Source organism: Carassius carassius, chromosome 4 (assembly GCF_963082965.1).
Source record: "Carassius carassius chromosome 4, fCarCar2.1, whole genome shotgun sequence".
In the NCBI taxonomy this organism is placed as follows: Eukaryota; Metazoa; Chordata; class Actinopteri; order Cypriniformes; family Cyprinidae; genus Carassius; species Carassius carassius.
The window spans coordinates 17,374,536-17,389,828 of record NC_081758.1 but is presented as its reverse complement, the minus strand read 5'-3'; the positions used below and the strand labels follow the sequence as shown (position 1 = coordinate 17,389,828).

The window sequence follows — 15,293 nt, the reverse complement described above, 5'->3', positions numbered from 1 at the left end:
CACGCGTCATGTGGTTTCTGTAAAAAAACAAAACCCGTGCACGCTCGTCCGGCCACGGCCGATGGTGCTATAAATGCAGTGACGATGCCCACTCCTCAGTGCCCATCTCCACATGTAAGCACAGCCCTGCACACAGAGCTCGCGCACATAAGATCGACACAGATCGGTCGAGCGCGCCGCATAGTAAACGTGCCCACTCCCCAGTGCCCACATACACTATGTCACATACGGCGCGTGGCTTCTGTAAAAACGAGGCCCGTGCACGTACGCTCTGCACAGGCAGACAGTGAGTTGAAAGTGGTAAATGTGCACATATGCAGCCCACAGTTACTCGCAGACATATCGAGTCCCACGGGACCTGCTCAGCCTTCCCCCAGTCGGTTAAGCGCTGGGACGGGGTCGAGGAGGAGCGATCTGCCCGCTGTGATCAGCGCACTCCCCGCCTCAAATGCGCAGCACACCCGAGCGCCGCCGTTGCCCGGTCAACAGAGCGCGCTTCGCATCCAGCACTTAGCCATTCATGCAGATGCATGGTCAGCGCTTCCAGGGGTTTCGGATTGGGTGCTAGGCATTATAAGGAGAGGCTACTCGCTACAGTTTTTTTGACGCCCTCCGCGCTTTTCAGCGCGCGTCGAAACTACGGTCAAAACAGAAGTAGCACACATACTTCGGGCCGAAATATCAAAACTGTTGAGCAAAGGGGCTGTAGAGCCTGTGTCTCAAGCTCAAAGCGAGGGGGGGGGGGCTGTACAGCAGATACTTTCTGGTGCCCAAGAGAGACGGGGGTCTCAGGCCCATACTGGATATAAGACAGCTGAACAAGGCATTGATGAAACGCAGTTTCAAAATGCTTACGACCAGGAAACTCCTCGCGCAGATTCGCAGAGGGGACTGGTTCATGTCAATAGATCTGAGGGATTTTCAAATACAGATAGCGTCAAACCACAGGCGATATTTGAGATTCGCCTTCGAGGGCCAGGCATACCAGTTTACAGTCCTCCGTGGCTCCTCGTACGTTTACGAGGTGCATGGATGCAGCGCACGCTGCTCTCAGACTCAGAGGCATACGAGTGCTGAATTATTTGGACGACTGGCTGGTTCTGGCCCGATCACGAGCGGAGTTCGTGGACCACAGGGCCGTTTTACTCGATCACCTCGAGAAGCTCGGCCTCAGTGTCAATTGGACGAAGAGTTCGCTGAACCCCAGTCAGACGATCCTGTTTCTGGGTATAGTTCTGAACTCGTGTTCCATGACGGCGCGGCTGTCACCACAGCGCGCGATGGGCATTCAGCGCGCAGCGAGTTCTTTCCGCTGCGGCGCAACCGTGTCGCTCAAACACTGTCAAAAGATGCTGGGTCTCATGGCCTCAGCATCTCCGGTTCTGCGGCTGTTCTTGCTGAAGGCTCGGGTGCCGCGCAGAGCGTGGGCGTCTGGCCGGCTGCATTTCAAGGTCGATCAGAGCTGTGTTGCGGCTCTAGCACCTTGGACAGCGAACGGCTGGTACCGATCAGGTGTAAGCCTGGGGACTTCCCCGAGTGTGAAAATGATGTCGACGGACGCCTCCACTTCGGGATGGGGAGCGCTGCTCGAAGGCAGACCGTCCTTTGGCCTATGGTCAGAACGGGAAAAGCTCCATCATATCAACTGCCTGGAAATGCTGGCAGTGGAGAACGCGCTGACGCGCTTTTGTCCCCATATCAAGGATCACCACGTTGTAGTCCGTGCGGACAACATGTCCGTGGTGTCCTACATAAATAGCCAGGGCGGTCTCGGGTCCCGAAACCTGTGCAGGCTGACGGAACGCCTCCTGGTTTGGGCTCAGCGCAACGTGCGCTCGCTGAGAGCAGTGCATGTGCCTGGACTGCAGAATCTGGGTCCAGACAGGCTGTCCAGAGGCAATGTTCCTACGGGCGAATGGTCTCTACACCCGCAAACAGTCCGGCTGTTGTGGGAGAGATTTGGCATGGCGGAGGTGGACCTCTTTGCGTCCCACGAAAACGCTCATTGCCCCGCGTTCTTTTCCAAGAACTAAAGCGCGCTGTCACAGAGATGGCCATGCTGCCCGCTTTATGCGTTCCCTCCCGTCTCCCTACTTCCGCAGGTGATAGAACGGGTGAGAGAAACGAGATGTTCAATACTGCTTGTAGCACCTCTTTGGAAGAACCAAACATGGTTCCCAGATTTGATGCAGTTAGCAGATGTCGCCCTGTGGCCGGTACCGTTGAGGAGGGACCTCCTCTCGCAGGCCAGGGGCTCGATTTGGCACCCTCAACTGGAGTTGTGGTCCCTCTATATGTGGGGGCGCTCAACGGTTATCCGCTGATCTCGCAGTGGGAGTGCTAAATACCATCACTCAGGCTAGAGCTCCGTCGACACGACGTCTGTATGCCTCGAAGTGGTCGGTGTTCTCCAGCTGGTGCACAGCTCGAGGTTATTCACCCCTTAGTTGTGAGGTGACGGAGGTCCTCTCCTTCCTACAGGAGCTGTTGGATAAGGGCAGAGCCCCATCCATGCTCAAAGTTTATGTGGCGGCCATCGCGGCGTTTTCTGAAACGACGTCCGGTCAGTCAATAGGAAGGAACGATCTAGTCATCCGGTTCCTCAGAGGAGCTAGGAGGCTGAATCCTCCCAGACCTCCGTCAATCCCTATGTGGGACCTCGCGGCGGTTTTGGAGGCCTTGAAGGGTCCCCCTTTTGAGCCTATCCAATCGGTTAGCCTTCAGCATCTGTCGTTCAAGACAGTATTCTTGTTGGCTCTCGCTTCTGTGAAGCGTGTGGGTGATTTGCACGCGCTCTCGGTGAGCCAGTCGTGCTTGGAGTTTGGGCCCAATGACTCAAGGGTCATACTCAAACCTAGGCACGGTTATGTGCCGAAATCCCTTAACACACCATTTCGGGCTCAGGTTATTGCCCTGTCTGCCCTGCCGGTGTCAGGGGAGGATGGAGACTCGAGTCTTCTTTGCCCTGTCAGGGTTTTAAGAGCCTATGTGTCTCGCTCTGCTGCCTTTCGGCAGACGGAGCAGCTGTTTGTCTCGTTCGGTGGACGTTCCAAGGGAATGGCTGTTTCGAGACAGACTCTAACCAGATGGATAGTTGACGCCATAGCGTTAGCTTACGCTTCCAGGGGCCTTCAGTGCCCGTTGGGCATCAGAGCACACTCCACAAGAGGCGTCGCCTCGTCGTGGGCGTGGTCTACTGGGATCTCCTTGCAGGATATATGTAGGATAGACTTTTCCTGTAGCGTCTTCGCTAAAACGCAGTACTCGTTCGCTCTTCTAGAGAGAACCGAGGTTACGTTTAGTAACCGAGTACGTTTTTTAGCAAATCATGTTAAATTAGAGGCCTTAGAAATTTGTGTATTAAATATGATACAGTAGGCTTTATGGAGTTATATCCTTAATATATTCTGTCATACTGAGTAATTTTATCCATAAAATACTTTGTTGTTAAACTCCTGCCTCTGTGTAGTTTATGATTTTTTTTTTTCTTTAGAGGAACAAGAGCTAAACTCTACCCAAGCCTTTTATTACAAACAAATGCACTGAGCCCCCAAAAAGAGATATACATAAGAGATCTGAAGTGTAAAACTCTTATAATAAAAAAGTTTGAGGTTTTATGTGAGATATGTATTTTTCCATTTTCTTTCTCTAAAATACGAGATGGTCCACAGGCTGGATTCAGATTGGCTGTCAGGTGTCTGGAAATTTAAGACAGTGCTGATGAAAAGAAGCCTTTCAATAGCAAACACAGTAGAAACAGAAGAGAGATGTGGTCAATTCCCCACACATATCTAGCACACTCCATTATCCAGCATGCCCCACGACAGCAATGGATTGATGACTGCAGCAGTTTCTAGTCTGGTGCTCTCCTGCTCAAGTTTGTATGTTTGTGTGAGTTTGTGAACACAGCTACAGCACAGCATGCAGCTGTGAATTCAGTCCACACGCTTTAATGCAGACCTAATGCTGCATATCTATACTTGACAACAAAAGTATAGATATGAACTCTTGACAAAAAATCTAAAATATAGTCTGCCATTCAAAAGTGAGGTAAGTGAGATTTTCTTTAATGTTTTTGATAGAAGTTTCATATGCTCACTGAGGTCCCTCATATTTGATAAAAAAATACAGTAATAACAGTAATATTGTGAAATATCATTACAATTTAAAATAAATGTTTTCTATTTTAACATATTTTAAAATATACATTTCTTAAAAAAAAAATCTTACTAAACCCAAATGCTCGAACAGTACTGTATATAAACATATACTTTTCCTATTTTCTTCCCTTCTGTAGCTATAATTTTTCACACAATTCGTATTTAAAACTAGTGGTTAGGACAAAATGTGACAACTAATGCAATTTAGAGCAATGGATGTCAAGCATGCCACAGTGCATTTCTATATGATATGGGCTATGGTTAGAGAACAAGATTATGAGCAAATAATGAACAAAATGTCTGTAAAAAACAATTATCCTCACACAAACCTGCAGAAACTCACAAGTTGTAACTTGTATGAACTATTTTTTTAGCTTTTTTATGTTTGTTGTTCTTCTATTTGTAGCTTGAAGGCACCATTTGGGTTTTGATGACATGAGAGTGACAATGAATCATTTAAAGGAATAGTCCACATAAAGTTAACTGACAGCATAATGCAGTCCCTTAATTCCTGTAGGTGCATTTTGCTTCGTTACATTAAAATAGCTCATATTAAAACCAAGCAGTTTAGCAAATTGGTGACAAACAGATTTGTTTCTGTGTTTGTTTGTTAGATTATGTCCATACGAAGAAGTAATAAATGCAATGATTTGAGAGTGTGTGTGTGTGTGTGTTTGTGTGTGTGTGTGTGTGTGTGTGTGTGTGTGTGTGTGTGTGTGTGTTTAGAGACAGGCAAACTACCATAACAGAAAATGCAAATGTTAAGTCACGAAACGTTGCAATATAATGAGCAATAACACTAATAACAGGAAGGAGTGTGCGTGTGTGGTTTCATAAAATCAACCCATTTCTCATTAGCTCAACACACTACATCTAATACTGCAAACACGAGACAAATCCACTAACGCTGTAGATGCAACTTCAGAGTCTCATTCTGTAATACCAGTACCCATCACTCAGCAGGAGTGGACATTTTCTGATTAATCTCACACATTGCATTTACAATTCTGCAATAATTGATCTGCTGGACTGTAAAAACCTGTAAAAACTAGAGGCACTTTGCATGTTGTTCACTTCCACCATGCATACACACCATCAGATCATTAACATATGCTGACAGATGGATTTCAATGCCATAGAAAGACAACAGGAAACATCACTGATGTTATAATCCTGGATCAGTTTCTGCCAAGCTGTCCACACCATCCTAACAAACACACAAAAACATCCGTAACTCAAGGTTAAAACAAGCAGAACAGAGAATCTGCAACCTAAAAGAAAACCTAACAGACTCAAGAACAGACTCAACACTCTCATTCATCACTGCTGCCGCTGTTTCACTCATGCTGTTCTCAGTTTCTTTCTGAAAGTGAAATGAGAGGAATGTCTCATAATGCAGACGGTATAACTACACTACCTGTCTCTAAAAAGTGTATTTCTCCATTGAGTCATTCAAAAATTTTACATTACATTAAAACACAAAGCAGCTCTTTTAAATTGTAATAACATTTCACAATGTTACAATGAATACAACTAAACACAGCTTTCAAAAAACAAATATTACTGACCCCAAACTTCTGTAAGGTAGTTTATAGTGCTAATATCTCATTCTAGTATAGTACTTTCACACTTTCTGCACACAAAAATAAATAAATAAATAAAACTGGTTAGTACTGCCAATTCTTGAATATTTACTAGTATTTAAATATTTCCTAGTAACACTTCACAATAAGATTTAATTTGTTATCTAACTCTTTTGTTACAAATGTGTAAGTCTGTTTGAACTACTGGTGAGCTGTGGCTTGTATATAATCAACAATAACTTTAGCAGCATTAGCATTACCATGATCTGTCAGGGTCACATTGTAATAATAGCTACTGTATATTATCTGTGTAAATTAACCATGCAGGACATCCGGTATAAGAAAATAATTAAATGTATTGTGATCATTATTGGTGCATGCATGCATTTCTGTGGCCCGTGGTTGAGCAGAAAGCTGCAAAAACCACAGAGCATGTGGAAATCCTTAGTAAAGTGCATCCTGTTTAATTTAAACTGGATACACACAGAGGAAATGGGAAGGAGCAGTGGTCACCGACTTGTAGAGAGTGCCGGTTCGGTGCTCAGTAAACATGCTAATTTCACATCTGTGTCTAGAGTTAATCATAGAGACGATGATAAACATTGGAATGCTAATTTATTCAATTCAATGCAGAAGCCAGATAAAACAAGAAAAATGTTTGTGTTTGAAAGCAAAACTTGCTAAATATACACCAAGCATAATTTTAGCTATTCAAATTTCAAACAATACATGGAGGAATCATTCTATTATTGTTGGAAATCATGAGATTAATCAGGATTTCTCTCAAGAGAGCGTATGGCTGACTATGACTCACACAGAGCAGAATCTTGAGTCTCGAGGGCAGGTGAGCTGCTGAGGTCTTTGCTCATTATTTTAGCATGTGTCTCTTTTTGGGTGAGTAAAAAAAGAGAGAGAGAGGGTGTATGAATAGACCTGCTGCACCATCCATCAGCCCCTAATGAGACCATTATTGCTCCAGCCTGTCCCTCTGCCAATCAAAAGTGCTAATGCCCATCCTCTCACATGACACCAGAGCAGGTCTAGAGTACTGGGCAGGAATGTAGAGTCATCCTCTGGTGAGCTCAAGAGAAGGGTCTGGCTGCAGACTTGCACTTGCACTCTCAGACTTGCACTCTCAGACACTTGTGCTTCCGCTAGCGACGTCACTCCAGTCTTTATTTTTTTTATTTTGTTCTATTTATTGATAACTTTTTGTTTGAATCTTTCAACATTTTACAACAGTAGCCAGGTGGTGAAGACAAGAAAAAAGAAACTAAATTACAATGTCACTTGCAATCGCTACTTGCACTCTCAGACACTTGTGCTTCCACTAGCGACGTCACTTGCAGTCTTTATTTTTTATTTTATTTTGTTCTATTTATTTATAACTTTTTGTTTGAATCTCTCAACATTTTACAACAGTAGCCAGGTGGTGAAGACAAGAAAAAAGAAACTAAATTACAATGTCACTTGTAATCGCCACTTGCACTCTCCGCTACCTGTGACGTCACTTGGAATCAACACAAATCGTGCGTGTTGCCAATGGAGACAAGACGCTGTGGTGGTGATTAAATGATTAAAACTAAATTAGTAGGCCTACTATAATGTACAGGGTCCTGCAAGAAAAAGACAAGACCGGCAAATCCGTGGCCACAGAACAGCCGAATATGAACGCAATGCACAAAGTCTTTCGTTAAGCATTTTCCTCCTGTAGAAAAAACAAACACTTAATATGGCATAATGTATAAGGATACGTTAAGTTCAATTAAAATACCAAATTCGATATATAGTTATTATTTAATGTACTACAAGGCAAGCAGATGGCTATGAACACAATGCGAACGCTTAATGTGGCCTAATAACAGACTAAGATGATAAAGACAATTCAGTAGGCCTAGCCTATATGTCTTGTTTACTCAACGTATATACAGACCAGCAAATATGAACGTGCATTATGAAATGCATTAAGTGATTTTAAAAGGATCAGCTCCGTACAGGCAAGCAGACGAGTACAGAATGCAGTGCGTTAAATTGTACATTAAACGTATTCCTCCTATAGAAAATCAATATAAATAAAACACATAATGTAGCTTAATGGACAGTGATGTAAACGAGTTGTAGACAATTTATTCTATACGGAAAAATGCTTAACGCGAAACTTTGTGCGTTGCGTTTATTCACCACCACAGCTTCTTGTCTCCATTGGCAACATGCACGATTTGTGTCGATTGCAAGTCTCGCAGGTAGCAGAGAATGCAAGTAGAAATTGCAAGTGACATTGTAATTTAGGTTATTTTTTTCTTGTCTTCGCCACCTGGCTACTGTTATAAAATGTTGGGAAATTCAAACAAAAAGTTAAAAAAAATAAATAAATAAAGACTGCAAGTGATGTCACTAGCGGAAGTGCAAGTGTCTGAGAGTGCAAGTCTGAGAATGCAAGTCTGAGAGTGCAAGTGCAAGTCTGCAGCCAGACCCTCTTGGAGCTCAAGGCTCTGCTGTTGCCTGCTGAGATCAGAGGTGGGTAGTAACGAGTTACATTTACTTCGTTACATTTACTTCAGTAAATTTTTTGGGTAACTAATACTTTTTTGAGTATATTTAAAGATGGGTACTTTTACTCTTACTTGAGTAAATTTTTTGGAAAAAATCTGTACTTTTACTACGTTACTGTGGGCGACGCTCCTCTCGTTACTTTATCTTAATGCAATAAATGTTATAAATGCTTCAGTTTATTCCAAACGCACCGTCTACTTTTCCCTGGATAAAATGAGCGATGCTCATTCGCGAATGATTCATTCTTTTGAGTCAATTCTGTTCAAAGGCTTGATCAAACCAATTGGCAAACGAGTGAATAGGTTCATGAATCACTTTAAATGATTCGTTCATTTCCCTGCCGCGTGCGCTGAGCGTCTGAAGTGGTTCACTCAGAGTTGTAATGTTTAAGAACATCACCAGCATTGAAAACGTGGCTATGGAACTGCATTGAATTGAAAGCAAATCTGCAAAGGCTATTTGCTAGCGATGAAGATCTTTATTAGATGAACACCGCGTGTGCTGTCTACTGTTCAACAGGTAATAACTTGGGCTACATTCGATTACAATACACGATACCACTGTGACATTAGTTTGTTGTACGTGTGACTTATAACAGAAGGGAACCGAGTTGAATGCAGCTTCCAAAAGACAAAAAAATAGCCGATTAGGATTTTATTAATAATAATACAATCACAACGGCGTGAGTGCGTTCAGCGAGTCATATCATCAGCTGCTAAATTCAGATCTGTAATCGCTGGCTGACGCTGAGCCAGAGATAGATGCGTTTTTACAGCACTGCTCATTATAACGCAGAAGAGGGCACATACCTCCCCTGTCCCTGATGGCCAGATTATTGCCCTTCTTCAACACAATGTCCAACTGATACATTCCTGGCTTTGACGGGGGAGGAAGTTCTTCATTACTTGGCTCCACAATATTGATGCCCTACAGGAGGAGAAAAAACAGTGAGGTGGTCAAACAGGCCTAAATGCACACTGCACAAAGATCTCAAGCACATACAAGGAATCTATATCCATTCCAGTTTATTGATTAATGTTATTAAGACTTAAAAAATGAAGTGTTGGTACATCAGCTTCTCCCACCAATATAGCGCAGCTCAGTAGAATAGTAATTGCTCTACTTCGAGGCTGTAAGCAACAGAGAGAAAAAAATGACATTTGCATTTCACTCTTCCCTCACAGTTACATAATCTTTCTGCCTCTACAATCTCAAATCCAGACCTCACAGCCTTGAGATGTTGATGTACCGTATTTTTCGGACTATAAGTCGCACCTGAGTATAAGTCGCATCAATCCAAAGATATGTCATGATGAGGAAAAAAACATTTATAAGTCGCACTGGACTATAAGTCGCATTTATTTAAAACCAAGAACCAACAGAAAACATTACCGTCTCCAGCCACGAGAGGGCACTCTATGTCTTCAGTGTAGACTACAGGAGCACTGAGCAGCATAGAGTGCCCTCTCGCGGCTGTAGACGGTAATGTTTTCTATTGGTTCATTTCTCTTGGTTCATTTTTCTTGGTTCATGTCAAATTAATTTTGATAAATAAGTCGCACCTGACTATAAGTTGCAGGACCAGCCAAACTATGAAAAAAAGTGTGACTTATAGTCCGGAAAATACGGTAATGTAAGGTGACTATTTAACAGTTATTCTGCCTCTGACCAGGTCATCAGACCTTGACAAAGTATCAAAGAGAAAAATTAAAACCAAATTATACTGCAACAGAAGATAGAATGCTAATTTCCTGTAGAGTGTATAGGGCTAACCATTAGCAGCTGATTGATTTACACCGTTTTTTTTTTCCTTATTACACATGGAGCTAGATTGTTATTCAATAAGAACTTATCTAAAGCTCCTCGGTTTCCAGTATTTACCACTTAGGCAGTCTCCCTCTATCCGTCTTCACTATACATACCCTGCAATATCACAGGCATATGGAATCTGCACCTTTATATTAAAAGAACAAAGAACTTTGAAAACGTCTGTTTAAGTGCTGTCACCAGTTTCTTGTAATAAAAAAATAAGCAGCGTAGTGTACTGCGGGGTGTATGCTAATGTTTACATGACTCAAGGAGATATTAGTGCACAGTACTAATCTTTGTAACGTGGTAAATTAGCCAATAAGCAGGAAAGCAAAATTAAAAGGAGAGACACAAAGTATGTCTAATTCACCCAGTCCTACTGCATGCTTCACTCGAATCAGTGCAAAAACAAAAACATTCATCTACTCGCTGCCAAAAGGAATTTATTTTTTTTTTTTTTCACTTCATAAGGAGGAGTTCATCTTAATAAAACAGCATCCTGGCACTGTCACTCAGCAAACACTGTTTATTATTCAGTCTTATAAAATGACAAAGAAGTTTGGAAAGTAATTGTGCCCTCAGGTCCCTGTTATTTTTGTGTTTGAAAATTTCATTTCAGTTCTAATTTGCTCATTACGTCTAGCTATAGCTGGCTTCAGGAGGATTAAGGAAATGAGACAAACATCATTAAAAGTTTATCTTTACTTATCACCCCAGAGTATATTCTGACCTGAAACATATAAACATAACACTCTTACCTAAATGCAAACATTAGGCGACATAGCTGTGTCCTTTTTCTGATTTTACAATGACTTTATATGACAATAATCCAAAATCAACTGAAACTATCAATGAAATCTCTGCATAGGTGAGTGTTGGCAATGCTGTCTGAACAAGCCAGAACAAACTCTACAGTGGTAATAAAACCATACTTTATCATAATTGACTGATATTTATATTGCTAGACTATTGTTGCAGTTTAAGAGGCTGTAAATTGATTTCTCTTGCATCTATTGTTTGTTATGTACAGTACACAAAACTAATTGTCATTAATACTATTCAATAACTGTTAAGAAGAGCTACAAAACTGACTAAATATTTAAAGGTAAACAAAAGCTCCTTTTCCTACCTTTTGCTTATGTCTCTTCAGGGTCAGAAAGCATTTAGCGGAACTGATCTGAGCTTTGCATAATAAGCGTCTCTCATGAATAAGTGATGATGGTGATGAAGTTTCAGCCTTACATAAAGAGCTTATAAATACCAGGATGTAGGATATTCCATTCCACAGGTATATGGACAATATTTCACTGGACAGATGGCGTGGGTAAGAGAGAGGTCAGAAGTGTCATTACGGTAAAATCAGAAAGTAAAAAGGACACTGTTTTTGAGAAGCACACACTCTGAATGTATAACACTGATGACTGATGTAAAATATGTGAATAGATAGAATAGGTGCTTCTTCACAGAGGTATTTTTCATTGTACAGCAGTTCATCGCAGTGTTATCTGGACACATGCAGTGAATTGTGTATAAGTGGAGCAGCAGCATAAAATAAAAGATATTTGACTACGGAGGACAGATTTGTTTATTTCCACGCACTGCAGGTGGAAAGAGATAAACTGCATTTGCATTGGTTTCTTTCAGATGTAGGTTATAGTAATGGAGGTGTACAGAGACCTGAAATATCATCATTTATTGACGGTCATTTTGTCTCAAACCTGTATGATGTTATTTCCTCTATAGAACACAAAGGAAAAGCAAACATGAAAATGAGTGATGACCACAGCTGTCAAGCTCCAAAGTGGATGTGCTATATTCCAAAGTTTTCTGAAGCCATATGATAACGTGTGAATAGACCTCAAAATAAAAAGATTTTCACTGATAATCTTTTCTTCTCTTTTCATTTACTAAAGCTCTCAAATCTGATTAACATTTGCATATTCAAATATGGCGCATCAAGATGTGTCACGGCAGGTTAAACATCAGTAAAGCAGTACTGGTTCTTGTGTGTCCTGTAACAGATCATGACATTGCAAATTTTATTATGTAAAAAACACACAAAGCTATTCAATGACTACACAAGGCTTTTAATAGTGTTTGTCATATGGGCTACTTTCATGGCACATTTATATGGAATTTTTTATATTTTACTTAACAGGCCCTGGTCATCATTCTCTTTTATTGTATGGAAAAGAGCAGCATGTACATCCTATTAAATGTCTTCTTATATGTTGTACAGTAAAACAAAAATCACATGAAGCTGACTGAATAAAGTGAAGAATTTGGGGGTTAACTGTTCCTTTACTTGCAACTCTATTTAAACTAGGGATGGGTATCATTTACATTTTATCGATACCGATACAGCTTACCGATACTGATACATATCGATACTGTTATCGATAATAGTTGGTGCAAAAAAATATTTTCAAATTTGAAGTTATTTTATTACTGAAATTTGAAAAAGAAATGAAATGAAAAAAAATTATTTTATTACTGCTTTAACTTTACAACTTTAGCTACTGTATTATGAACTATGTAGTTCAACAAAAATAAAATTAAAAAAAAAAATGTGTCATCTTTTACTCACTCTCAAGTCGTTTTAAACCTGAATGAGTTTCTTCTTCTGTTGTACATGTTATTTTGAAGAATGTGGGAAACTAAACAGTTGCTGGTCCCCAGTGACTTTCATTGCTTTTTCCCCTAATATCAAAGTCAGTGGGGACCAGAAACTGTTTGCTTACCCACATTCTTCAAAATATATTATTTTGTGTTCAGCACAAGAATAAATACAAATTAATACATGTCTGGTACAACATGACTGAGTAAATGATGACAAAATTTTACTTACCTATTTACTTTCACCTTACACATAATTAACTGTGTTTATATGTAAACCTTGTGTGTTTTTGACAGTATCAGCACAATCAGATGATTCAAAATTAATTAAATTTAATTTATGCATTTCCTAACATGTATTCCCTGGGAGTTGAACCCCCAACCTTGCGCTTGCTAACGCAATGCTCTACCGCTTGAGCTACAGGAACACTTATGATGATTGTTGATATAACTAAATAATCAGGTGCTGTTTGACCAGCATTTTAGTGTATGGACGCTTCGGGTGGATGCGCTCTGTATAAGCACATGTTAGAACAGCACACGAATAAAACGTATCACCGGCAAGGCCTTAAAGCACATGCAAATAATGTACTTTTGTGATTGCAAATAAGTCCAGTGTCTCGTGAGTGTAACTCTACCGCTGAATTGAAATTAGATGTGAATGTGTCTCGCTAGTTGCAGCTGGAGCTAGAGCCCCGAGACCTAATACAGCCCATTGCTTGAGGTATATGCTGTGTTTTGTTAGTAAAGGTTTCATTATATTACTTGTGTTGCCTCCTTCGTTCACTATTACACAACTGCATATATTGCATCTGACACTGGTGTCGCTTAGTTTTATAACGAGTCGTTAAACACACTTAGTTATATACACTGTCGAACATTTCACTCTTTCCGCGATGACTGACTACACACACACAGACACAGCACATGCGCTGGATATCACACACACGTCGAGCAAACATATTTCAGTGAAGGGAAATGACAAGCAGCAGCACAAACTATACAGAGATAAAACAACACATGTATCGATAACAGTATCATTTGTCCTGAAGCTTTTCGGTACTCCAGTATCGACCCAGTTACATACCGGTCCAAAAAAATACCGGTTCTCTGTACCCATCCCTAATTCAAACATAAAATTCTCAGTTATGCATATTACATTCTTTTCATAAAAATTATAAAAAGAAAAGAAAAGCAACAACATGCTCTTTCATTTTCCACTGTGTAGGGAAGATTCAATAACAGTCAAACATATCAAATTATGTGTTTACTATGTCTGGCGTGGATTCCTAGTATAACTGACCCGTGATCCTATATAGCTGTAGCTATTTTCCATACAAACAGTGAAGGTCACAGGGCTATCAATAGTCCATCCATTCATTTTTCTTAGCCTGAGCAGTTTCCTAGGGTTTATAGCTTTACGAACACCTAAAACCTACTGGCCATTAGTATTAAATGAATATATTAAATGAAATTAAATAAATGCCACCATTTAAAATGACACAATCTGTTACTTCTTCTATTATATTCACTGTTCGTTATTACTGTAGCACCAACCAGTCACGTTTTTCCAGACCATTCTGTGTAGGCTTTTCATTATCCCTAAAATGTAATTAATACATGTATGATTTTGGCAGATGTACTGTGCATATCATAGAGGTGAACAATAAATGAAATTCAGAGTTCAGTGTTCAGTAAAGAGTGTTTTACTCTAGTGCTTTCACTGTAGAGGATTCCCTCAGCAGGATTACATCACCAAATGTTAGTATGCATAATGTATGCAGTTCTTCTGTCAAAAGACTGGTACTATTATTAAACATTCATATGGAAAACAGAACAACTTGCCCTAGAAAGTGAAGGATTTTATAAAATTAACTCCATAAACAAGATTTAAACCTATCTGTTTCCAACAAGGAGCCTTTTCAACAGTTGACTCCAAGTGTTACCTTGAATGCCTTGCAGACTTCTTTTCACTTTGCAGAGATAGATAAAGTCTCAAAGCAATGCAGTGTCACCTCGGTTAATGGATTCTAAGAGCTGGTGAGACCTGTCTGTCACTGATCATTTCAGCTTATCCGTCAGTGACCCCCAACAGAAAGACATGATGCAGCTCTCAACAGTATCATCCATCATAATCCTAATGAATACGCAAGTGTGGTTTTCTGATATGCCCCCTGACAATGATTTCAGATTTAAAATTAAAAAAAAAGGCAGGGCAGTCATTCACAACCTCAAGATTCAAAGCCTTTGAAAACGTATTAAAACGAATTAGAAATTACTGAACAAAAAAAAGTGGGTTTAACCACATTTTTTATAGATTTATAGCTATCGCCTATATAAAAATCTAATTATGTTAGATTACTCTCAAAGACGTTATCTTTCACAGTTTCCTGTTGGTGGAATGACCTGACTCCATCCGGACAGCAAAATCCCTCACAATCTTCAAGAAACAACTGAAAACTCATATCTTCCGTGAGCATCTAACTGCCTCAAATAATAATAATAATAAATTCCATGCCTTCACTTTTTCTCCTCCTGTCCTAGATTTTTACTATTTTGAACGATGACTGAA

At 40.5% G+C, this 15,293-nt stretch overlaps 1 protein-coding gene across 6 annotated transcripts in view; it reads right to left on the bottom strand.

The window, feature by feature from the left end:
- LOC132138731 (multiple C2 and transmembrane domain-containing protein 1-like) overlaps positions 1–15,293 on the bottom strand; it is a 145,588-nt gene that overhangs the window by 85,251 nt on the left and 45,044 nt on the right. For all 6 annotated transcript variants that reach the window (XM_059547698.1, XM_059547700.1, XM_059547699.1 and 3 more), the window contains exon 2: positions 9,106–9,223. In XM_059547698.1, coding sequence (XP_059403681.1) covers positions 9,106–9,223 — 118 coding nt within the window. The remainder of the gene's footprint in view (positions 1–9,105; positions 9,224–15,293) is intronic.